Source organism: Empidonax traillii, unplaced genomic scaffold, assembly GCF_003031625.1.
Source record: "Empidonax traillii isolate 1590-97213 ecotype Southwest subspecies unplaced genomic scaffold, ASM303162v1 scaffold203:size1130161, whole genome shotgun sequence".
Taxonomy (NCBI): domain Eukaryota; kingdom Metazoa; phylum Chordata; class Aves; order Passeriformes; family Tyrannidae; genus Empidonax; species Empidonax traillii.
In genome coordinates this window covers 998,718-1,023,847 of record NW_020955396.1, presented here as the reverse complement: position 1 = coordinate 1,023,847, position 25,130 = coordinate 998,718, and the positions used below count along the sequence as shown (strand labels likewise).

Here is a 25,130-nt window from a genome sequence, read left to right as displayed (position 1 = left end):
TCAGAATCAGTAAATATAAACCAAATTGGTCCATAGTAATATGACGTCTTTGAATGATCATGTTTGTCAAGTAATCAAAGCATGCTGTTGTTTTCCTCTCCCCAACAGAATCACTGATTGGTGAAACTTATATTGAAAGGATTATTGATAAACTTCAAGCAGCTCTATCTAAAGCAAAGGATCTTTCTGAAGCTGGAAATACTGAACCGTCAGTATCTTTCATCTGTGATGTAGCCTCAAGCTTTTTCAGCTCTGTTAAAGGGTGTTTGCTGATGCCATCCTCAGAAGACTTGCTGCTTACCATCTTCCAGCTGTGTGCTCAGAGGCAGGATGCAACACACTTAACAGGTAATCTAGAGAAAGAACTCCAACCAAACTTTCTCACAGGTGATGATCACATCTAAATTCTTCTTTTTCACGAAACAGATTCAAGTATGTAATAGAATCCTGAATTGACATACAATTGAGCACTTGCACCTGTAACTTATACAAAAGTTTATGCTTTAATTTACAATGCCCATAGTTACTACTAAAAATCAAGTCCTGTACATCGTTACAAGGATTTTTAAACTTTTTTGATGTTAGTATCAGGTAACTTTGAGGCTGTGATATTGCACACTTTTTGGAGAGTTACGTAAGTTATTTAAAGTCTATGAAATACAAGAAATGAGCATTTTTTTTTTGTTAATTTTGTAGTGTAGGGATTCTATGAAAAATGTGTACAATCACTTCAGGCACATGTATTTATTCTGCAACCATTTATACTGGTCAAGTTGCCCAGACAAATTGTGATCCATACCTCTCTCTTTAGCAGCATCTCATGGTCAGATCGAGATCTTGATTTATATTCTTTGAAGGCAGAATTTGAGAGTGATGAATCGATACCTGCATTTACTGACATCAACACAAATAAATACAGTGTTTCAGGGTTGTCATAGAAATTAAGTGGGACAGTACCAGCTTGAGAACCACTGCTGCTTTGCAAATGACTATTGATGCTGTGATTGCTCAGTATGTCAGTAAAAAGATCTGTGGTTTTGAAGACCACGTGGACATATTGTAGTAGACAACAGGAACTTACTTATTCTCCATTAAATTAAATTTTCCCTGTCTGTCATAGTTAATTTAAAACTACTCTGCAACAAGAGAGCTGTATATATGGCCTTGATAGTTTTTCCATGTAACCACATAGAAAAGAGAATTGTTTTCCTACTCTAGGACCTTTAGGCGCGCTATGCATGTAGATCTACATACTGTATGCTGTAGATTGTAATTAGAGTTTTCCTGTTTGTGGCGGTTTTCTTGTCCATTTGTTATTGTTTTGTTTTCTTTTTTCTTTTCCCTACAATAGACTTACTTGTATGCAAACTAAAACACACTTGGATGTCTGGGGTAAATTCCCTTGTGCATCAGCTTCAGAGCACACACAAACAGAGTACCTTTTTGCTTAAAGCTGCACTGTGGGTCAAGAATCAAATTCAGTCTTCCTCTCTGGACGTTAAAAGGTAATTGGGATGCACATGTCTACTTCATAATATGTTGTTCTCTAAAACAAACCAAGATCATTGCTATACTGTTCTTTATTTAATGATCATTTGTATTGCTGAGAGACTTTTCATCCTGTTGAAGGTGGTGGCTAGAGTAGAAAACCACATACAGAGCATTGGTACAACACACAGAGCATTGTATCAATGTAGAATATGCAGCTTGCTTTTACTGGAGAGTGCCAAACTTGTTTGCAGTGTTTTCTCCTTTTCTCAGTCTTCAGGTGTTGATCTCTGCAGTTAGTGATTTGTTGTCGAAGCTCATGGAAGCTGATGGACAATCTGGATACCTCGTGAGAGCTTTTGTTGATCATGTCACACCGAACAAAACCGAGTGGGGGAAATTGCAGGAGTCTCTGTCTACTGAGGTATGGCTATGAGAATGGGCTTGCATGGGGTAGTCAGTGTTTCCTCAAGCCTCTGGGGTGGTAAGCATTCTTTCTTTTGATGTGGCACTGCAGTTATGAATATCTATCTGTCTGTTCAGAGGTTCTTTTCAGCCTCTGTCCACGAAAAGGACAAAATCTCTATGTTTATGGATGCATCCAGTACTCCTGGAGAAAATCCAAATTGCCCTTTTCTGCATGGAACACCAGCAACTTGCTTAACAGTTCTGGAATTTTATCTGACAAAATGTACATTGTGAAGACGTTCTTTAGGTTAATTCTTCAAAAGGATTAATTTTGTGAAAGACACCAATATCTGCAGAGGAATGTGATGTGCTGACTATCAACAAAATGCTGACATACATATAGTAGAAAGTGGGGAAGGACATAGATTTCCTGTCCAACCACCAATCTTCAGTAAACCTAGTATTTCTTGTAAATTATGTAGAATTCTGAAGAAACATTTGTTTCTGAAGCAACAAGGCAGTTTCAAGTTACTGCTGTGCATTTTGGTTTTTTTAATACGCTGGAACAGGTCATCCTCACCCTTGTGCTTTTGATGTCAATTTGATTGTTTCATGGTTATTTTTTAATAATCATCAATTTTTAAGGTTAAACAGATCATAGCTCTTCTGTGCATCATTAAAATGCCAATTACTTGTTCACTCTTTTTATGCACATACTACAGTGGATACACAAACCTCTTTTGGAAGGAAGGCTTAGTATGAATTGTGAACCTCTGGGATCAAATGTCAAGCTGTGTGGCACAACTAAACTTCCAGGCCATTTGTGCACTTCAGCCTTATTAAGTAAAATGGTGCTTCTTATATTGGAAAATGCTGCAGTCCATGGAAATGATGATGCTGAAAGAAAGAAAATTGACAATATAAGTAAGTTACGATGGTAAAACTTAAAGGAATTTTATCTTACAGTAATTGTGACCTGAACTGATAATTAGAAAGGCATAGTAAAGTCAGGAATACAAGTATGAGAAATTATCCTTTTACCTTTTGTTGTTGTTTTTGTTTTCTTTTTTTTTTCTTCAGGTCTCCTTTAAGAGTGTAAGTATGTACAAGTGCAGTGTTTATATTCTTGGGACCTTTTTTGATTATATACATCCTATCTCAGCAGAACTTTCAACTGGGAGATGTTTGAACTTTCAATGAACTTCAGATTTGTTCATTGCCAAAACACACAGTGCATTGGCATGAGTGGTCAATAGGAACTGTATCCCTGCCCTGGGGGTAAAGATAGCTTGAGGCAGCAATTTTTCTTGATTCCACCAGGTGGAATCTAGTTTCTTTTTATTTTTAGAGTGCTCAAATGAAATTAACAATTCTATCTCCAAAAATCTCACTGTGATGAGAAGTGTAATTGCTTAGTGTGTGTCTTTGTAAGCTAATGAAGGAACCACATGCTAGCTCTTGTCATCACATTTATTTGGTTTTCTTCTGGACTTAGATCATGATTGTCTTGTCTGCAAGAAGTATATATCCAAAAAAGGGGGAGAATACAGAGGAGTTGTAATTCATGTCATGCTCGCTTGATTTGCTTTAAAATTTCTTGAATATCTACAGCAGATTACTGTAGCTTTTTGGTTTTTTTGTGTTTTATGGTACAGTGGCAAATATCCAGTTCGTGCTTTGAAGCACCTGAGATTGTGGGTAATTATAATATATTCAGCAGTCGTTTGTAAACAACAGCTTCTGTTGTTTAATTAGTTGCAGAACTGTTGTACTCCTTACAATGGATTGAAGAACTAGAGAATCCTCCTTCCCTGCTTCTGGAATATCTTCATATGTTGGAAGAGATGCACATCACATACAAGAAGTTCAGTACTCTGAGTGACACAGCCAGCCTTCAGCAAACTGTATTTGATAGGTATGTGGGAACAAGTAAAACATCTTAACTCTGTCTTCACAGTTTGTGTTGTATGAAGTGCCACTGTATTTCCTTCTCTGTGTTGATTCAAACTTCATCCAAATGCTTTTGTGGTGAACTCTGAGCATCTGTATATATTAACCAGGGTCTTTCCTCTTCTTTGAAGATCAGAGGAGCATGGAAGACTGTGGTCCTTAACCATGGCTAAAGTGATGCGTGCAGAAAACACTGTGTCCTGGGAGAGGAAAGAGCTTTTTAAGACAACAGAAGGGTATCTCAATACTGCTGCCTATAAACTTTCAGTTTGTTGTGAATGTTGATAAGGTTAAATGATCCTGATTCTGACAAATGACAACTGAAGACTGAAAATTAAGTGATGTATGTGTGGGGCACATGAAAGTGAGACTGTGTTTTAGTGTGTGGGATTAGTTATATCAGAGGACATTAGATCCTTATAAAACAATTTACAGTTTGTTTTCTAGTTAAATGTTTGGGTTCATTTCATTCTTGCTGTTTTGCTTGTATGAATAGGTTTCTGCCATTAACAGAGGGCAGATTGCATACACTCCAGTGTTTATCACCTTTCTTAATTGAGGAAGAAAAGAGAGAACTTGTTTTCCACTGTGTGGCCAAACTTATGACATGCACACAGACAGATCTTTCCAGCACTGATGGTGAGTACGTTCTTGCCTCGCTCAGTCTAGTTCATTAGAATTTAAGAACACTGTTTTGCAATGTTTGCTTTTAGGTAAAATGCATCAACTATAATAATATCATTTTTTCTAGAAAGATATATTTTCTCAGTTACATATTTCTTCCAGACAGTTTTCTGCCTTATTCAGAAAGTACAAACTATTTTGCCTGGTGCAAAATTGGACCTAGAGGACTTAGGCTGAATTGTTAAAAGCATTTTGATATTGTTGTACTTCTTGTGTGGTCTGTCTTATTTAAACACACCTGTAAATATCAAAGTTTTCAGATAACCATTCAGGCTCTACACAGAATGCAAAACTATTACTGTTGTCAACCGGTAGTGTCATCATTGTCTTTAGATGCTTTGGCAAGAACTCTTTCCCAGTTTACATACAATTTTTGAGTAGTTCCTCCAGTGCATGGCATACAGTGTGCTCAGTCAGAACTGCTCTACATACACCTACAGCAGCTGTGCTGATTGAGATGTGTTATACTATTGCTTTAGATATACCCACTTAATTTGAGTCTATATTTTCACAAACTTGTGAAAAGTTGCTTTTCAAGAAAAGTTTTCTTTTCAAGAAAATTGTTTGGAAATGCTCACACACATTTATGAATTAGATGTCATTTAAAAGGAAAGTACTTTCTGTTTTTTCCCAGTACTGCTTTTGTGTGTTCTTGCATATACTGTTATTGATCAGTCTGTATAAAAACTGAAATGTAGGTTTTGTGGTTTTTAACACGACTGCACTTCCTTAAATTGAAAAAAACCCTATATCTTTGGTGACTTTAAATCTGTTCCTTGGCAGTGTCCTCAGGATTTCAGATATGAATCCTTCAAAGGGATGTCCTTAACGTGTGAAAAATATCGGTGTTAGTGTCATGCAGCAACTGAGAGGAATCTTAAAAAATCCTTTTGCTGTGGTAGTTTCCCTAACTCTTACTCTTTGAACTTAGTTAAGCCTTCTTGGCTTTCTGACTGAACCAGTGAGACAAAAATTGTGTCTGTGAAACTCTAACAGAAGAAAATGGGAAAAAGAATCCTCGCTCCTCACCTGCTGTGGGGTGCTCCTATTTGTAATCTGCATTTCCTTTCTGCTGCTTCAGTTTTCTAGGGATTCCTGAGGAGACAACTTATATCCAAATTCACATTAGGTGGGACATAGGCTGTAGGCTTACCATTCCTGTGGTCTTTTTCTTTTCAGGTCAGGAAAGTTGTTGTAACTCATTGCTCTGTTGTTTCAGTGAAGCAGGGGTTGGTTTGGTTGCTTTTGCTCTGCATATGTGATACTTTGCCTTATTTCTTTGTCATCGTGCTTGTAGGAAATGTCCATTTTCTCCAAGAAATCTAGATAAATGCAGTTTTTCTTAACAATGGAAAACAGTGCTAATGCAGCAGTAGTACTTCACTCTGAAAATAAAAATTAACATTCCAATGAGAACTCCAATTAACACTCCATTAATATTAGAATTCACAACTCACCATTGCATTTCCTTCATTATCTGTCCAAATTACTGTTTAGCACACTACATTTTTAGTAGCACAAAGAGATTTCCATCTTAGCGGGTATTTTTCCTTTTTGTTAATTGTATAAACTGTTTGTCTTATAGAAGGTGTTGGTTTTTTAAAGTATTATATTTAAAGTATGGATATAGTATTTCTCATTTAACAATGGCATCTGTGGATTGCATATTCAAAGAAGAAAGCTTAGGTATTATCCCAACTGTCTTATGATATTAATGTTACATTCAAATAAAATGATTCAGTCTTTTGTCATGCATTTTAACATTTGTTTTGTCTTGATAATTAAGACTATTGAATATGTATTTTTACTATGTTATAGGAGCATTTGGGTGTCTTTCCATTTTGAACTCCTGCCTGAATGATAGAAGTGTTGATTGTGATCATCTGCTATCTGGAATACTGAAAATCATAATATCTTGGAAAAATGATAATGAGGACAGCTTTCTCTTTAGCTGGTGGGTGCAACTTGGAGATAATTTGACTTCTTTTAATTTCTAAGAGAAGCATTTAAAAATACAGATTAGTTATTAACTCAGACAAAATCAGTCTGTACATTACAACTGCCATCCACTGTTTTATCATTACATAGTTAGTCTTTTTTCAAACTGCATCAATTGGTTTCATATACTTGTCTTTAAGTATTTAATAACTCATACTGCAGAAAATTACCTGGATGGTTGAAGGCTGGGAAACTAAGGAGTTTTTTAAATGCCCCTAGATGTCAACTGTTTTCAAAAGCATTTAGAACTGACCAACTTTTGTAGGTGTTGCTGGATATTCAGTTCCAAATTCTGATTGCTTATTTCAGTAGCAGGAAGAAAACTTGAATACCAAACTTAGATTCTGTCTGTCTTTTAAAATTCTAGACCTAAAAATGTAACTTGAAAAGCTCCCCGCAAGGAATGAAGATTTATTAAGATTACTTTAGTGATTGTGTAAATTTTACAAATTTTGAATCTGTAATTTAGGACTCTTATTAGTCTTGGCAGCTAATTCAGCACTCGGCCTTTGATAGACAGAGTGTCAAAAGCACATAGGGCAGAGTGTGGTGGTGCCAGACTAATTTGTCATGAGAGGAGGAGTGAAGGCAAGAATATAGATACTCATGTCTGCCACATGAAGATATGTAAGCTTTGGCTGTATTTTTCTTTCAGCAATCTGAAAGAAACAAGTGCTCAGTTGCTTGGCTTCAACATCGAGATGATCCGTTACCTTCCCTTGTTGCTGAAGTATTCCACAGCTCCCTTGGCCGATAATGAGTGGGACTTCATCATGTGCTCCATGCTGGCTTGGTTAGAGGTAATGTGAAAGCATCCTCACTTTTGATGTGATTACCTTTTTTGATCATTCCCTCCATATGGCAAGGACATTTGTAATCTCAGTGTAGCAAACATCTGACACAATGTTAAAAAGAACTGCATAAAATCCTGGGCTTTCACAAAGGTCATGTGTAGTTTAAAAGCTATACTCTCCTGTTTGTTATTGTATATATATGTTGTAGATCTCTGTGTTGAAAAATAATATTCCTTTAAGACCAAAGTCTGACATGATACATAAAAAGGAACTGAATAAAAAGCAGCATCTGCATTTTAATGTCTAACTGATCACAGGAAATATCAAAATTTTATTTAATGCTGTTAGGAAACAGGTCAGTAGTCAGCTGACTACTTCCTAATTAGGCAAATAAAGATACAGAATCTCCCACTTTGATATTATGCACTTAGAAAGGCAGGCTGGAAACTTCCATGTGACTTTTTTTGGTCTCAGGATTAATCTTACCTATACTGTATGTGCCTCAAAACTATCTTTTTTTTCTTTTTGTTTTAAACTTAAAAAACAAATAAACTTGTGCGAAAATCTTGTGTAGACTAAGTGCTTGGGAATATTTTTAAAATTATATTCCTTTCTGGGGGAATTACTAAGAACAAAAATAAAAAGAAGAAGCTATGATGGGGGAAAAGAAATATTCTTCTAAAAGCCACTTCAATAAGTTCCAGTTTTTAATAATATGTTGTCAATTCCCTTTTGTAATTTGGAAATGCAAATATGATTTTGGTAAAGCTTTTATGTTTGAGGGAGAAGAGTGAAAGCACTTTCATAGATCAGTTTTGTCTCACTGGACTGCACAAGTGCTCCAGGTATGGTACCTTCTGTTTGAATTTTCTTTCTGTCATTATAAAGAAGGTTATATAATGGAAACAATCTAGGATTCTAAATGTGGGTAAGACTTGGAAATTCTTTTCAGGAAGTCTTACTAGAGTGCAATTTACATTTTTAAACACAGCCTGCCTTCCCAAATAATTTTCAGATGGGCCTTGCAATTGAATATTCTTTGAACTTACGCTTTCTGGTGTAGACAGGGAATGTGAAACATATTTTAAAGCAAATTTATGGTTAAGAAATCTTTCTCTTTTTTATTTCCTCCTAGACAACAAGTGAAAACCGTTCCCTTTATCATGTCCCACTTGTGCAGATTTTTGCTTGTGTTAGTTGTGACTTGGCATCTGCCCTTAGTGCTTTCTTTGAAGCAGCAGCTCCTGAAACTACTGAAAATCTTCCTAAGAACTTGATCAGTGAATGGAAAGAATTCTTTTCTGAGGGAATTCACAATTTGCTCTTACCTTTGTTGGTGAAAATCACAGGCAAGTATATGGCAAAGAGGGCAATAGCCAGGCTGTTCTGAAATAGAACTGAATTTTTGAATTTATAGGAATATTATGTCAATATAGTTTATAAAAACTCAGATTTTTTAACACTTACATGCTAATTAGGAAATTAATTGCACTTAACCTACTGATTCGTAAGTTTAGGTGGATGCTGCAAAGGGCAGCCTTGAGTTACTTCTAGCAATGCTTGTTTGTGGTATCATCCACACAGTTTGCATCACGGCTTGTCTTGTTTTATACAGGAGAAACCAAAAATGCATCAGAGGGTTCTTTTCAGAACTCTGTGTTAACATCTTTGGGTGAAGCTCTAACTTACATATCGAAGGACCAGTTATTAAACCATAAACTGCCACCGAAGTTTGTTGCAGGCCAGAAAACAAATCTTCCAGATAAACTCCAGACTCTTCTGAACACACTCTCTCCATTGTTGCTGTTTCGGGCTCGACCTGTACAGATTTCTGTCTACCATATGCTGGATAAGTAAGAGTCAACAATTTTCTCACTTCCTTCACCTCTCACCCTGCCCCTCCCCCCTTTATTTTTTAAATGTGCACTTACAGCTGCATGTTTAGCAAAACCATGTTTTGTTATGGGAGAAAATTCTTAACTGGGCAATTTGTGTTCAGTATTGGAGATCATTATATAAAGCTATGAATGCTAAAATTTAATTGTAAAAGTAGACTTAATATATAGTGAGAAATTTTACTGCACTACATGAAGATACAATTTTCTGTATCACAGATACATATCAGTATGGTAACTATAAAGCTATTTATTTTTACTCTCAAATGAATCCTAAAATGTAAACTGAAATGTTCCAGGTTTGATCAGGGTCTGACATGATCACTGAATAGTATGACATTTTATTTTCACTAATTCAGATAAAGTGAATAAAAATAGGTACTATGCCTGTGAACTTCTTGGGTATCTCTCCTACCTAAAGAGAGAATACAGAATTTGAAAAACAGTATGTGCAGTAACTTTATTCTGATAGAGAATTTTGTTTTATTTTAGCATGACTCAGGAAATGTAAGAGATCTGGAAAAGAACTGAGCAAGGCTGTGTGCTCATTCATGTCACTCATGAACCGTCTTGGCCATGGTGACACATCTCTTAAAGATTCTGCGGGGTTGTTAAGGAATAATTGCCATTATTTTATTGCCATTATTTATATTGCCATTGATAAGCAAAGAATTACCCATCACATATATTAAAATAATTTATTAAAATTATTTAAAAATTAAATATTGTTTCCTTTCTATATTTCTCTAGATTAATGCCTGAATTGCCTAAATTTGATGATGAAAATCTCAAATCCTATGGTGACGAAGAGGAGGAACTGGCATTGTGTGTATTTTTTCTCTCAGTTTTTAAAGACCATTTTCCATATTTTTTAAAATGTGTTATATATGATTGGAATTTGCAGTAGACTAGTTGTCTGTCAGGAGATGTTAAAAGAAAAAAATTACATGGCTATGACAATAGGGTCATAAATATTTAAAATATTCAATATAATTGGTCAAATCTGCCTTTGCTAAAACTGGAGACAGTATTTACAATTGTTTTTAGGTACAGTTACTAGACTAAGTGCCATATATATGCTTTATACTGGAAAATCTTGGCAGATTTTTACTTGTGTTCAGAGTGTCCATCTGCACAGATAACCTCAGGTACTTGAAACTCCAAAATCAACCTGCTTTATACAGCTTGAATCCAATAGTCTATGGTTTGAAGAGGGTGAATGGTAACTGGTTAAAATTTGTTTTATAACCTCAGCCCAATGATTAATACCTTTCCTAAGTGTGGAGCTGCAAAAGGCTTTTTAATCCAAACCCAACAATGATTAGGAGATCCACTGCTCAGTTGCTCCTTTGTTGGCATGATAAGAAGGCAAGCAAAGCAGCTATCCATGATGTAGGATAAGTCATGTCAGCCACAGACCACTTCAGATTAAGCAATCATCATTCAGTTTAAATTTGTCTTGTAAGAAGGTAAAAACACCAGTTAAAAAAATCCTTATATAGCACCGGTGCATGAATTTGAAAGTAAATTTTCCCGCTATAAAAGTCCCCTTTTTATGTTCTGCATGCATGGCTTTACTACCATGACTTTCTAGGAAGGCTGTGAACATAAATTCAGTTAATGCTGTCCTCAATGAGTTTACTATTCCAGATAACATTTTCCCGTAGATCACCTCCAGCAGCTCTTATGTCTATCTTGGCTACTCAAGAACTCTTGCTAGAAAACATCCTGGAATGCATTCCAGTTGGAGAATTTGCAGTTATTCAGCCCCTGAGTGATGAGTTCTGCCTTGTTCTGGGATATCTTCTCACTTGGAAGTTAACATTAGCTTTCTTCAAAGCAGCTTCTTCTCAGGTATATGTTCAGTCTTTTCGTTTTAACTGAATTCCTAAACTACTTATTTAGTTTGAATCTTGAAGCTTCATCCGGCCTTGTTATTAATTATGTGATCCTACCTCTTGTTTTTGTGGAATTAGTGAAATTCCGAAAGCATCCCTGGACTTAGATTTCTGCACTGCTATAGTTGAGGGTGGTAATATTGGAGGAATAAAGAATTAAGGTTCATTAATAGGTGATTCTTTCTTGAGTTTTCAAACAAGCTTGCTACGTATTACGATCTTCTAATCATTCAAAATAGTGCAGAGAACTAAACTGCTCTTCTAAACACTTGCTCTGAATCACAGCCTTGCTTTTCCTCCCTGCAAGGACATATTTGTATTATTTACAGAATAAGCTATATTTATGATATAAAGTGTGTTTTGTATTTTTTGTGTATTTTTTTAAAACGGTACCAGCTGCGAGTTCTCTACTCACAATACCTCAGAAGAACTAAAAGCTTGAATAAACTGCTGTATCATTTGTTCAGGCTTATGCCTGAAAACCCTATCTTTTCTGGGCCAACTTCAGAAGTTCCAAATAAGGACACAAAAACCTTCTTCACTGAAGAACTTCATTTAGATGTTAAAGGTTAGTAAAAATTGTATTTGTGTATTTGAGAGAGTTGTTATATTGCAGAAGTTTAAATTTGTTTTTTTTTTTTGCTTAAAAATACTAATTTAGAAAATCTTACCTGTAAAACAGATACACAGAGAGACAAATACATACATATGTTTAGAAATCTTTGGCTAACACTCCCGATTTGAAACTTTGTCAAAGTTGAAATGTTTATCAGGAAAATCAAGGACAATGAAAAACAGGAATAATATACATTGCTGCTATTGAAATCTGAATGTAAAGATTCCAAAACACTAAAAATATGTGATCTATTCTGGGACCATTGCTTCTAGATATATCTTTCTAATGCTAGATAGAATTTCCATTTCCTTGTATTTCAATATATAAATACAAAAAAATTTTAAAATATTTTAATATATATTTTAAATGTTTGAGACACTGTGTGTTGTTTTTGTCATGCTGTTCAGAAGACCCAGTTAATTGATGAAGAAAGAAGATACCCTGCTCTTTGGAGCTGAGAAACATGAAAAAGAATATTAGTTTTTAAAGTTTCTTCATTGAAGTTTTTATTTTATGTACCTGTGTAGCTATAAGCAAAGAAACTGAGTTTCCCTTTCTTAATTTTTTGCTTGAACATCACTATGTTGGAGAACAATTTATCTGGATGACAGTAAGAAAGAATTACTAACATGATATTCCAAGGGAAAGATTTCCCTTATCTCATCATAGAATCATTAAGGGGGAAAAGACCTCCAAGATCATCTGAGTTCAGCCTGTGATTGAGCACCACCGTGACCCCTAAACCATATCAATAAGTCCCTGTCTGTTTGTTTTCTCAACACCTCTAGGGATGGCGACTCCACCACTTCCCTGGGCTGCCTGTTCCAATGCTTAAACACTCTTTCAGCGAAGAATTTTTTCCTAATATCGATCTGAACCTCTGTTGGTGCAACTTCAGGCCATTTCTGTGCACAAACACTGCAAACCTCAGCTGTTCTCCAAACATCTTACTGCTTTTTCGCTCCAAATTGAGCATTTTGTAATTTCTACAATATAAAATTATTCCTGATTTATGGTAGTCCACATAGTGGTCATCTTTAAACTAGAATGTGAATTTCGAGGTGTGAAGTATTAAGCTAAGAAACAAACCAGCCTTGGGGAGAATGGCTGAGTGAAATGAGCCCTCAGAGTAGCAGTAATAGGAACACGTATGTGAAATTCTGGTTACCCAGTTCTTTTGTGATCAGATTTTTTGTATGTGGCGTGGGGGCACCAACATCCATGACTGATGTGTCCAGAGTATTTCAGCAGCCTTTCTTTCCCTCCCTGTGACAGGAGCGCTGTCATCCCAGATCCCGCACTTGGCCTGCTCTGTGTACCACATAACGCTGAAAGACTTGCCGGCCATGGTCAGGCTATGGTGGAACAGCTGTGAGAAACGTGTCTTCAATGTTGTAGATAAATTTACAAGCAAATACGTCAGCAGCGTGCTCTCCTCCCAGGAAATATCTTCTGTGCAGACTAGCACGCAGTTATTTAATGGCATGACGGTTAGTAAGACTTCTTGTCCTTTCTTTTTATTTCCTTCAGTTTTTTGCAAACGTTTTAAGAAATCTGACTTCTCATAACCAGACTGTGATTCTGAGTGTTTTATATGATTGTGTTTTTGTTGTTTTAAATGATTGATGAAACATAATTTTGCTTAGTATCAATATATTAAATTGATGTTTATTAATATTCTGTTTAGAAAAAAAAAGAAAGAATAGGTTTTAGGATGTTGGAGAAGTTGAGGAAGTGGAAGATACTGTTATCAATGTACTATTTTTTGCTTTTTTTAAAAAATGTAATCCATCATTAGATTGGAAAATGGCTGGTCATTTCATTTTAGTTTGCCAAGATAGAAGAAGATTTTTGTTTTCTTTGAGAAAAATGTTTACCCGTTTTAAGAAAATTATTTAATGTGTATAGTAACATATTTATAGCTTATATTATATAAATATATAGAAAGACTAGAGATGGTGAGTATCTCTCTGGAGTTTTTTTAATATGTGCATTTTTTTTCACAGGTAAAAGCTCGGTCTGCAACACGAGAAGTCATTGCTACCTATTCAGTTGATGATATCTTTATTGAGCTAATAATACAGCTTCCACCAAACTACCCACTGGGATCCATCACAGTTGAGAGTGGAAAGAGGGTTGGTGTGGCCGTTCAGCAGTGGCGCAATTGGATGCTACAGTTAAGCACATACCTTACACATCAGGTGGGTTTAGAGAAAGCTCCTAGTTTTGAAAACTTAAAAAGTCCATATAATAGAAAAATATTTACCTTAAACAGAGCTAAAATGATCAGCCTGCTAAGTCCTGTTAAAGTTAAATCCATAGCCCAAGCTGAAAATTCAGATCTCTTAAGACACAGGGCCAGTGTTTGCCCCATGTGGCAATACCATCTCAACTATAATTTGAAAAAAAACCCTAAACAAACAACACCAAAAAAAAGTCAAACCCGAAAACTCAGTCCATGAAATTCTCTAAAAGACCAGTGGTTGCTGAAGTTGATCATCTGTGATGGTAACAAAACAGTGATTAAAAGTTTCAAAATCCCCTTTTAAGTGCTCCTAAGTGCGTTCTGCCTCTGTGATGAATACTTGCATTTTTGTAGAGTAGACTGTCATAAATTACTCACTGCATGTATTGTATATAATTTCAGATTATAAAGCCTTCAGGCTTTGTTTGCTTCATGTGTTTATGAATAATAATAAGTATAGTCTGAAGGAATTCTACAGTATTAACAGCTCTTTTCCCTCTATTAGAATGGAAGTATTATGGAAGGCTTATCTTTGTGGAAAAATAATGTTGATAAACGTTTTGAAGGCGTTGAAGACTGTATGATCTGCTTTTCAGTCATTCATGGTTCCAACTATTCTCTTCCCAAAAAAGCTTGCAGAACATGCAAGAAAAAGTTTCATTCAGCTTGCTTGGTAAGTACCTTGACTAAATGTTTTTAAATAGGCCAAATATCCTGGAATCATAGAGTGGTTTGGGTTGGAAGGGACCTTATAGCTCATCTAGTTCCAACCCCCCTGCCATGGGCAGGGACACTTCCACTAAACCAGGTCGTCCAGAATCCCATACATGCACAAGTGAAAAGTTTTTTTTCTACTGTTTCTTGTTGGGTTTGTTTTTTTGTTGTTGTTGTTGTTGTTTTTTTTTTTTTTTTTTTTTTTTTTTTTTTTTTTTTTTTTTTTTTTTTTTTTTTTTTTTTTTTTTTTTTTTTTTTTTTTTTTTTTTTTTTTTTTTTTTTTTTTTTTTTTTTTTTTTTTTTTTTTTTTTTAAAGTATAGCTAATGTTTTGGTAGTTCTGTTCTTTGGCAAATAATGATTATTATTGATGTACAGTGTTCCTGATATTCAGCTTGCATTGGTATATTAAACAGCCGTATTTCTCTTTTTTCAGTACAAATGGTTCACATCCAGCAACAAATCCACGTGTCCACTCTGTCGAGAGACATTCTTCTGAAATAAAACTGTCTGTCTTCTTTCTGCAAGCTAATGTGAAGAGCAGGTGGTAAACTGTATGCTGAAAGAAGCCAACTACTTGGAAATAATGTCAGTTACTTTCAATTCTTCACTAGGGGAATATGACACATATTTACCTCTGGACTGTTGTTTTTGTAAGTTTGAAGATTCTTCTTTGATATAAAGAAATAGATAACGATAATTTATTTTAATTGGTATATTTTTAAGATATGTTAAAAATGTCAGAAATAATGCAGAGTTATGTCTGAAAAGTGGTGTTTAAACCACAGCATAGTTGATTAAAAACCTCTTATTTTAGGCATATTCTAACATGGTGTTATGTAATTAACCCAGATCGTACCTCTTAATATAACTGGTGAATATAATAGAGGTGGTATAAAGACTTGATTTTTGATTATGATGTAGTCATAATAGTCCCTCTTATGGGACTTTTTTGGGGGGGAAAAAACTGTTGTTGCTGTTAAACATTAAGGCATGAAACTACAGTGATAATCTTCTGTTAAAGCATAAAATTCTCCCAAAACTCCTCAGCCATCCAGCAGCCTAAAAACATGAAAACTCAGAAGCCCAACTAAATAGAGAGAGCACAATCATTCCTGCATGACAATGAATAACACCATCTATTTATTGCTGATTGGCTTCTAAAGAGAAGGCATACACACTGATCAATCTTTGTTTATCTTCATTAGCTGGCAAATTGGCTATTGCTGAATGTCCACCGTACTTCCACTGTCCTATAATCATAAGGACTCTTAAGTGAACATGCAGATGTATCAGAATTTAATAGCCTTCAACTACACATTTTTTCATGCCTTTTTTTTTTTTTTTAACAGCGGTAGCATACTAATATATTCCAACCTGGATGATATTTGTGGTGGATTTATTTGAAAAGTCAATAAAAGGGGGGAATAAATAAATTGGGTCAATCTCTGTAGTCTCTGGATTGCTCTCTTTTCCTCTGTGTGATAAACTTTTCAGGCATTAATAGTATAAATTTTAGGTTCTGTATGTTTTCTCAGACTTGGTCACTTTTGAGGTGACAGCTCTAGAAATGATTTTTATCTGTTGATTACTGAAGTCTGTATTTTTAACAGGTAAGACTGGGCTTCCAGAGGAGAAATTCCTTGACCTTTTTTTTGAGTAAGAGAAAATGGAAAGGATTTAAAACTGGTATCGAAAAGGTCTAGCTGAAAAGACAAAGTAGGTAGCAGCTGTATTGTGTCACAGTTACTGATGCTAAAATTCAAGGATTGTCTCATTTGCATCACTTTGGTTATTCTAAATAACTTATTTGCAAGGTCAGTAACTGATTTGAAGGCCAGCTGGGGTTAACCAGGTAATGCTTGAAAAGAGCCATAATAAACTCTTCTAGCCGACCTTAACAAATGCTAAGTGTACGAGCATACATCTGTAGATGGCAAATTTCAGAATTAAAAAAAAAAAATTACCTGTTGTGTCACTAGTTCCCAGTCTTCAACGGGATGATGGGAGCATAACAGGGATCACCCCTGGCAGAAGTCACCTACCTTCTCTTTTGGAGTGCATTTTGAGAAGTACTTCCGCCAATGTTGCAGCAGACAAATTGGAGCCAGCAGAACTGCCTCATGAATTATTTAAGTAGATACATGTATTTCTTTTTCCAAATAGCCAGTTGTTAGATAGTTCAGTGCAATCATTCTTTTGTTCAAAGCATGTTGTTTTATTACACTTTCTGATTTTCATTATTCTGTCCTTTATAACTTAAAACTGCACACACTGTTGAGTGTTGTGATCTAATGTGCCAGATGACTGCCCTCTTTTATCTTTGATTACCTATTTTAAAACTAATTCTTTAGTGATAACTAAAATCTAGGTAGTTTAATTAAAACTTCCTTTTGTTAAACCTGTAGCTTGATTCTATTGCATGTTTTGACTACATCTTATCTACATCTACTTCTAGAGGGGTCTAAGGCTGTGACAGCATTTTTGTTCATTCAAACAGTCCTGTGTCTGTGATTGTAACATCAAACCCCATGGTTCTACAGAAAAACAGAATTGCTGTGCATAAACCCTCTTCTCCTAGCAGTTTTGTAAGGGAAAACTGAAGCAAAAAACGAAGTGTGACTTTGCTAAGGGTCTGCCATCAAGTCAAAAAAGTTATAGAAGTAGGAAGCAGGCAAATAGCAGTATAGCTTCTCAGAAGTGACTAGTTGGTCACCACAAAATCAAAACTTTGCTTAAAATTTTCAGTGTGGAAACACTTTATATCACATATGGCCACAAAGTTTCACTTAACAAGTTATTTAGAAGGTTAAACAAAGTCCTGAGTCTACCCTCACTTTGGTCAATGAAATGCAATTTTTTTTTAGCCTCAGTAGTTTCAAGAATTATAATTTCTTGCATACAACATAGGCATGTTTGTGCTAATAGCACCTCCACTTTTGCCTGTCTAAACCCTCCTTTTTTCAGTCTCCTGGAGAGGTTTTTTTAGGTTGCTGCACAGGAAAGCCCTTCATTGGGGTCTGCTGGTCAGGAAATACCTTCCTATTTTGGATAGTGATTTTGAGAAAGGACTTTTATTCTGCGTCTCTACTTCCTTACAGCCATTGTTTTCACTTACCCAGGAACAAGCCTTTTTAAAAGCATGCTTTTTATCTCCTTAATATCTTTTCATGGATGACTACTTTTCATCTAGATTACTCCATAGTAGTATCCTCCTTGTAAAGCAGCATAAATGGGAGCACAGTCACCGTGTTACTGCCCAGAAGACTTCAGGAGAGGAATAGCATGCCTTAAATCATAGAATTGTTAAGGCTGAAAAGACCTTTAAGTTCATGAAGTCCAACCAACCTGCCACTACTTCCATGTTCACTATTAAACGATGTCTTCAAGTGCTATATCCGTATGTTTTTTGAACATTTCCAGGGATGGCAACTCCACACTTCCCTGGGAAACCTATTCCAAAGCCTGATAACCCTGTGTGAATTTATTTTTTTTTAATACCTAATCTAAACCTCCCCTGGCGCAACTTGAGGCTGTGTCCTCTCATCCTGTCACTTGTTACCTGGGAGAAGAGGCTGACCCACACCTGGGTGCAACCTCCTTTCAACCTCCTGTTCTTCAGGCTAAACACCTCCAGCTCCTTCAGCTGCTCCTCATGAGACTTGTCCTCCAGACCCTTTTCCAGCTCCGTTGCCCTTCTCTGGACATGCTTCAGCACTTCAATGTTCTTCCTGAATTGAGGGGCCCAAAACTGAACACAGGATTTGAGGTGAGGCACAGGGGCACAGTCCCTGCCCTGGTCCTGCTGGCCACACTGTTGCTGATCCAGGCCAGGATGCCACTGGGCCTCTTGGGCACCTGGACACAGGCTGGATCATGTTCAACTGCTGTCAACCAGCACCTCCAGGTCCTTCTCTGCTGGGCACCTTTCCAGCCACTGTGCCCCCGGCCTGTAGTGCTGCAGGGGGTTATGGTGCCCCAAGGGCAGGACCCGGCACTTCACCTTTCTGTTCAGAAGTGCACCATTTCCTTCTGACAGAAACAAACTTGCTCATTGTGCTTTGGACCCGTAAAAGGTGCCTGATACTACATCAAAAGGAGTACCACTGGTTCAAAGTGTTCCTTTAAACCCAGCATAGCTACAAACTAGCTATAAAAACAGGAGGGATTATATCAAATACATTATTATAACAAGACACAATGGCAAATGTACAAATACCTATTTATAGATGAAAAAGCCTTGGGTGCTTAAGTGCAAATGCAACAGGGTGGGTTATTTCATGGTTCCCCCACAACTGCCCTGCAGATAGCCAGAGGATAACTGTACCTCTGCCAGCAGACAATAGCTGGTTCACATCCAGAATAAATATAAATACAGAGTCTTGATCAGTCTCACTGCAGTAATCAGGAAGTGTGAATACACCCTAAGAGGGTGAAAATCTTGGTGTAAAAATTATTTTGACAACTTCAGTGTTGAGCTGACAATGAGGTGTTCAACCTTCTGCATGCTGGAAGGTGAAGAGAAATTATCAGGACTTCCTAAATTTGAGGATAGTCAGCTTCTCTTGTCCTGCTTGCCTGGAAAGTACTTGTGTGCCTTCTAAGCCACTTTTCTTCATCGTTTCCAGAATTTCATCTGTAATTGAAAGTTCAGTGTTTACAACTGAATTAGAAAATGGTTATAAAAGACAGTGCTAAATATCTCTCAAATAACAGTAAACTGTAAAGCAAAGATTATAAACTATGTCCTCTTATTCTTTCAGACAATAATTTTTATGCAAAATTATCTTCCACCAAGAACAAATAAAGCTTACAATTTACTAACTGAAGTTCAGTATTTTGCTATTTATAACAAAGAAAAATTCTGTATAAAGCTAAACTGTAGGAAAAAGGAGATTTTGCAGCATTGTATCAAAAAAGCTGCTTAATAAATCAAGTGTGACGAATAATCTTTCTTCTTAAAATTACTTGATAACTTGTAGCCATTAACATTAGATCAGAAGAAACAAGCCCAAATGTTTTCCCTACACCTTTAAAATGAAAGACATCACATTTCCAGCTTAGGCCTTTTGCCTTTTAACACGACCGTTCTCTTCCATGAGATGCCTGGCTTGGTTAATTAGTTCAGAAGATTTACAGTCACCTCTCAGACTTGGAACTGAACTCTTACAGAGCTGCCAGGGTCCTACATACTACGATTTTCCAAACTAGCTTGGAGAGGTCTTAGCATTGATAAATTTGCTTGTATTTTTGGTCTAGCTGTGATCAATATTGTGATTAATAGTGTTTAAACTGGTTTGGCACATTTAAATGTCCAAGTACAGTGATCACCTGGATTATTTTCTTTAATTGTGACCAAGTAGAATAATCCTCCTGGTGAAAGTAGGTCTGGTACTAATGGGAAAACTCTATCCATTACCTCTCTGCCCTGTTTGCCACCAGCCCAGGATACCTCTATTCCATGGCCTTTCACCTAGGAAGAATGAAAACAAAGACTGTCATAATGTAGAATGAAAGAAATGTCACTGATACTTGTAAGAGAATCGTCACTATAACCTCTGTCTTTAGGTGTCTGCCATTAGCAGTGTGACAATTTTGATTCAGCAGGTTAGTTTGTGCAGCAAATTACTTCAAGAGTACTTTCTACGGGAGGAACATACTATTTTGTTTCAAGTTCTATTCTTAAACTGAATTAAAAGAGCTACATTGTCACATTCCTTGTATGTATTTTCTTGTAATGTTTTATGAGCTTGTTTGCCAAGTGGAAGGTGGTCAGAAAACCCCTTAAGTGTTTACAGGTCAAATTCTGAGAGCAGGAGTCTGCAGAAGGAGAAGATTTTTATTCTACAGGAAACAAATGCATTTTCAGTTGAGAGTCTTCCATAAGAATTCCTGAGCATGCCTAACAGAAGTCCTACATGGTTTATACTTGATGGAGGAAGCAGGTACTGAGAAGCAGCAGCTAGCAATCCTTATTCCCATGCAGAGTTTATAGGGAACTCCAGCATTTTCACTAAATCAGTGCTGGTCCTACAACATCCTTTAGTATTTAAAAAAACCCTTGCAGTTTTCATAGCAGGGTCTTTTTGATTTGCCATCTCTCCTCTGACAGTAGAAATACCATTTTTATTGTGTATTTCAAATTTTTCTTACCTCTTCCGAAGGTGTTACCACATATGGTGGATTAAACAGCAGTAGATCAACCTTCCCATTTAATCTTGGAGACAATCCTTTGACCTGTAGATGAAGTTGATGACTCTTTTGTGGGAGGTGTTTTTTTGAAACATGAAGAAAGCAAATGTTTTACATAATGCTGGATGTTCTGAGCATTTCATCCTGACTCAGGAACATTAAGCTTTACTTTCTACGTGCAAGAGAAGCATCAAGAAGAAGTATCCATGCAGAGCAGAACAATTTCAATAGTCTTAAGATTATGTTATGCATAGGTTGTAGAAAAGCAAGAGATGCATGTGTGGACACAGAAGTAGTACTTTATTCTTGCTCAGTTCAGAATTTAAGTTAGATATAAAAGAATGTTAAGTTTATCGTCAGTTAACATTTGTTAGCCAAAATGACCAATCTCTGAGCAGCTGTTCATATGTTTAAATCCCATATATTGTTGCCTGTCTACATCATCTTTTGTAAATATGTATATTCAGGGTTAAAAGAGATGAGAAAATTAGGTTTTCTCCATATAACAATTTGTAAGTAACTAAAAGTAACACACACAGGTCCTAATTAAATTGGAAAAGGCTGAGAGCTGTATAGCTTTAGAGGAAGGGGTATGATAATGTCAAGTCACTACAGAATTCCTTGTCCAGCATTTTCCCAAACCGTATCTACAGAATTCATCTTTAAAATTAATTCAATGACTTTTTAGAGCTTAATTATGAATTTTAGAGCTTGAATAGTTTGGTTTTCTCTTCTTGCAGAATCATTTTGGCATTTTGGTTTTCTTTCTCCCCATCCATGCTTTTTAAAAGAAAGTTTGTTCTAGGCTTTTAAATTACTTTTCAGTATCAGGGCCACAAAGACAGGGCCACAGGTCTGGAGCATCTCTCTTATGAGAAGAGACTGCAGGAGTTGGACCCGCTTAGTCTGAAAAAAAGACTGGGGTGGGGGAGAACTCATTAATGCATATAAATATCTCAAAGGTGGGTGCCAAGAGGATGGTGCCAGACTCTTTTCGGTGGTGCCCAGAAACAAAACAAGGAGTAATGACCATAAATTACACCACGACAAGTTCCACCCCAACATGAGGAAGAACTTCTTTACATTGAGGGTGGCAGAGCACTGGAACAGCTGCCCAGGGAGGTCATGGATTCTCCCTTTCTGGAGACATTCCAAACCCACCTGGACATGCTCCTAAATATTGTGTGATTCTGTGATCTCTAGTAAGCATTAAAAAAACTACAAAAATTACAAAGAAGATATTAATGAAACATCTGTCTTACCAAGTCAGTAATGACTGGCTGAAGGTGAACATTGTTCAGCCGAGCTGTCTCCTGTGTACAGTAAGCTGCCATGGGGTTGATATCTGTACATCTAAAGCAAAATATTACTAAGTGTAAGTTAGAGGCTACAGTACGTGGAAGTTTAATGAACCACATGCTAGTCTATGTACTCTCAAAGAAAATATCCATTTCAGCATCCTTTACTTTGCAAATAAATAGCAACAAATAGCCATTAAAATATACACATTGTATTAGCAGCTAAGCCACTCAACACTACACTGTGAGTTTTAATGGCTGTCTGAAAGCTGAAGTATAGGACTTCCCTTCAGCGTTAAGCTCTGCATAAATATATATATTTATACAAGTCTCTACTAAAATTCAGTTACTACCAACACCCAGGTAACTAATCTCATCAGACCACAGGAAGACTAGTCAGTGGCTAAAATTTAAGATTCAACCCAGCAAACACAAGTGTAGGCTTAGCAATTTGTCTAAGAAATGGAAAATGGAATTGTAGTCACAGCACTACTTAATTGTTACAGAACCTGAAGTAAATAGTTCAGGATCTGTAGTGGTGCATCCCCCTTTGTCCTTGGTCCAAATCTCAGAAATGCTCTACATGCTTGCTTTTTGCTTTGATTTCCTTAGCTGTAGAACTGAGCTCATATTTCCTTGTAAATAGTTTTTAAAATGGGAAAATGAGAAATATATATGTGAGGGCTAGGCATTCTTTATTACTGCATGCAACAGTTTAAATGCTGTTATACTTACATGTACAGTGCACTGGATCCAAGAATGGAAGAAGCTAGAAATGTTGAAACCACACCAGATCCAGATCCTATTTCAAGGCAGATTGCAACTCTAAAGAAAGAAAACTCTGGATGACTTTTATTTGTAACATATAAGAGCATCACAACAGACAAAGAATTAGACAAGACAGTGTTATGAAACATGCTGTCCTTCTCCCAAACATGCTAAAGTCATGTCATACAATATCATAGAATATCCTGAATTGGAAGGGACTCGCAAGGATCATCAGTTTTAGCTCCTGAACTTGCTGGTCACATGGCCCTCGATGCTCACATTATGTCACCTGTCCCTTAGTGGCTGCCAGGCCTCCTGGTGCCCATCCAGATGATTCCTGGTGATCACAAGCCACTTTTGGAAACACGTATGTTTCTCCTGTGCCTCACATGAAAGTTTCTGTTAACTATGCAATCCCAACAGTACAGGCTACATTTCTACAGCATTTATTATACATTTATTGCAGTGAGGCCAAACTCCAACAGAAATTATGAAAGATATGAAGCCGCTCAAAGAGAGCAGGGCTCAAATGCACAGCATCATAGAATATTCTGAGTTGGAAGGGACTCATAAGGATCATCAAAGTGCAACTCCTGCCCCTGTGCAGGACAGCCCAAGAATAACACCATATGCCTGAGAACGTCGTCCAAACCCTTCCTGAACTCTGTCAGGTTCGGGGCTGCGACCACGTCCCTGTGGTCTGTTCCAGCGCCCAACCACCCTCTGGGTGCACAAACAGCGTTTTTCTGATACCCAGCTTCAATCTCCCCTGACACAGCTTCACCTGTTCCCTCGGGTCTTGTCACCGGTAACCAGAGAGTAAATGTCAGTGTCTGTCCCTCCACTTCCACTCACGAGGGAAGCTGTGGGGTCTGTCCTGTCTGCTCTTCTCCAGGCTGAACGAGTCCAGTGACCTCAGCCGCCCCTCGTACGCCCCCTCTAGACCCTTCACCATCCTCGCAGCCCTCCTTTGGACACTGACAGCTTTAAGACCCCTCTGATATTGCGGCGCCCCGTCCCTCTGTGACAGCGGCCGCTCAGCAGATTAAACCCCTCCTCGGGGGGTGCTGTTCCCGCCCCTCCGCGCCGGCCCTACCGAGCGGCCCGCAGGCGGCCCGCGTCCTGCTCCAGCGCATCCAGCAGCAGGAAGGTGTCCTCGGCAGGCTCGTACACGTCGCGGAAGGGCCCCCGCGGGCCCAGGTGCCCGTACCGCGGCGTGGGCAGCGCGGGCGCCGCCATGGCCGCTCGTCCGGCGGGCGGGGAAGGGGAGGGAAGGGGCAGGAAGGGGAGGGAAGGGGCGGAGCGGCGGGAGGGAACTGCTCGGCCGGGGAGGGCGGGGAGCGAGGCGGCATCGCACGGATCCCGCTGAGACATCGTGGAGCATCCTCGGTGTGCGCCGGCATCCCGCTGTGCGTGCCCAGGAGTGATGATGGAAGAGCGGCCTGCTGCCGTCGCTCGTAGTTTTGGTGTCCGCTTCACAAATAGTGTTTCCGCCACGAGAACTACCACAGGGAGTCCGCGTGAACCCCAAAGGAAGGAGGTGCTGAGGAAGTTTTTGAAGCACGCAGGGGAAACCCTTACGTTGACACTCAACTCAAACCAAGCTCTGTTTTCCGGTTATAAAATACTATGTTTCTGTGATTTTTTTTAGCCAGCAACACCTCACCGCATCCTTATGTACCAACCCTGTGAACTTCAGAATCGTAGAATCACAGAATGGTTTGGGTTGGAAGGCACCTTCAAGATCATCAAGTTCCAATCCCCCTGCCATAGGCAGGGACACCTTCTGCTATACCAGGAGCCCCATCCAATCTGGCCTTCAACACTTCTAGGAATAGGGCATCCACAGTTTCTCTGGGCAACCTGTTCCATTGCCTAACCAGACTCACAGTAAAAGAATTTCATCCCAATATCTGATCTAAACCTACTCTCTTTCAGTTCGAAGCCATTTGAAGTCATAACCCCTTTTCCTGTCACTGCATGCTCCTGTAAATAGTCTCTCTCCATCTTCTCGGCTCTTTGGGTCCTGGAAGGCCTCAATCCTGAAACCTTCTCTTTTCTAGGCTGAATAATCCCGATTCTCTCAGCCTTTCCTCATAGGAGACGTGTTCCCTTTAATCATCTTGATGTCCTCTTCTGGACTTGCTCCAACAGGTTGATGTCCTTCCTGTGCTGGGTGCCCCA

General features: G+C 37.8%; 2 protein-coding genes across 4 annotated transcripts in view; one reads left to right on the top strand and one right to left on the bottom strand.

The window, feature by feature from the left end:
• The window catches only part of LTN1 (listerin E3 ubiquitin protein ligase 1), a 35,775-nt gene extending 12,345 nt beyond the window's left edge, over positions 1–23,430 (top strand). Inside the window, exons 13-31 of one of the 2 annotated variants that reach the window (XR_003571584.1) lie at positions 109–348; positions 1,352–1,505; positions 1,762–1,912; positions 2,619–2,820; positions 3,652–3,811; positions 3,978–4,082; positions 4,343–4,485; positions 6,349–6,484; positions 7,184–7,328; positions 8,458–8,671; positions 8,938–9,175; positions 9,968–10,042; positions 10,885–11,071; positions 11,512–11,683; positions 13,007–13,221; positions 13,738–13,932; positions 14,482–14,649; positions 15,125–15,341; positions 23,413–23,430. Coding sequence is in view for 1 of the 2 variants with exons in the window: in XM_027887081.1 (XP_027742882.1) it covers positions 109–348; positions 1,352–1,505; positions 1,762–1,912; positions 2,619–2,820; positions 3,652–3,811; positions 3,978–4,082; positions 4,343–4,485; positions 6,349–6,484; positions 7,184–7,328; positions 8,458–8,671; positions 8,938–9,175; positions 9,968–10,042; positions 10,885–11,071; positions 11,512–11,683; positions 13,007–13,221; positions 13,738–13,932; positions 14,482–14,649; positions 15,125–15,187 (2,963 nt within the window). In the remaining variant the exon portion in view is untranslated. Of the gene's footprint in view, positions 1–108; positions 349–1,351; positions 1,506–1,761; positions 1,913–2,618; positions 2,821–3,651; positions 3,812–3,977; positions 4,083–4,342; positions 4,486–6,348; positions 6,485–7,183; positions 7,329–8,457; positions 8,672–8,937; positions 9,176–9,967; positions 10,043–10,884; positions 11,072–11,511; positions 11,684–13,006; positions 13,222–13,737; positions 13,933–14,481; positions 14,650–15,124; positions 15,722–23,412 lie in introns of those variants that run through there. The other variant, XM_027887081.1, reaches the window with a different exon arrangement.
• On the bottom strand, positions 18,893–24,202 carry N6AMT1 (N-6 adenine-specific DNA methyltransferase 1). 2 transcript variants are annotated; one of them, XM_027887083.1, is made up of 6 exons: positions 24,043–24,202; positions 22,914–23,003; positions 22,143–22,233; positions 20,842–20,946; positions 20,020–20,161; positions 18,893–19,324 (listed from the first exon to the last, which is right to left on the bottom strand). In XM_027887083.1, the coding sequence occupies exons 1-6, from the start codon at positions 24,183–24,185 to the stop codon at positions 19,218–19,220; spliced, it is 678 nt and encodes a 225-aa protein (XP_027742884.1). In that variant the 5' UTR covers positions 24,186–24,202; the 3' UTR covers positions 18,893–19,217. The 2 variants fall into 2 exon arrangements, with proteins under 2 accessions (XP_027742884.1, XP_027742885.1); XM_027887084.1 differs by having other exon boundaries at positions 20,842–20,925.
• Positions 24,203–25,130: the final 928 nt, after the last annotated feature.

What these genes read in the sequence shown, in the direction of transcription:
- N6AMT1 (XM_027887083.1), bottom strand. Translation starts at nt 24,185, where the DNA reads ATGGCGGCGCCCGCGCTGCCCACGCCGCGGTACGGGCACCTGGGCCCG. An exon ending in AGCCAGTCATTACTGACTTG is followed by an intron (nt 20,947 to 22,142) that starts GTAAGACAGATG and finishes CTCCCACAAAAG; the next exon opens with AGTCATCAACTTCATCTACA. An exon ending in TGGTAACACCTTCGGAAGAG is followed by an intron (nt 20,162 to 20,841) that starts GTAAGAAAAATT and finishes CATTCTTCCTAG; the next exon opens with GTGAAAGGCCATGGAATAGA.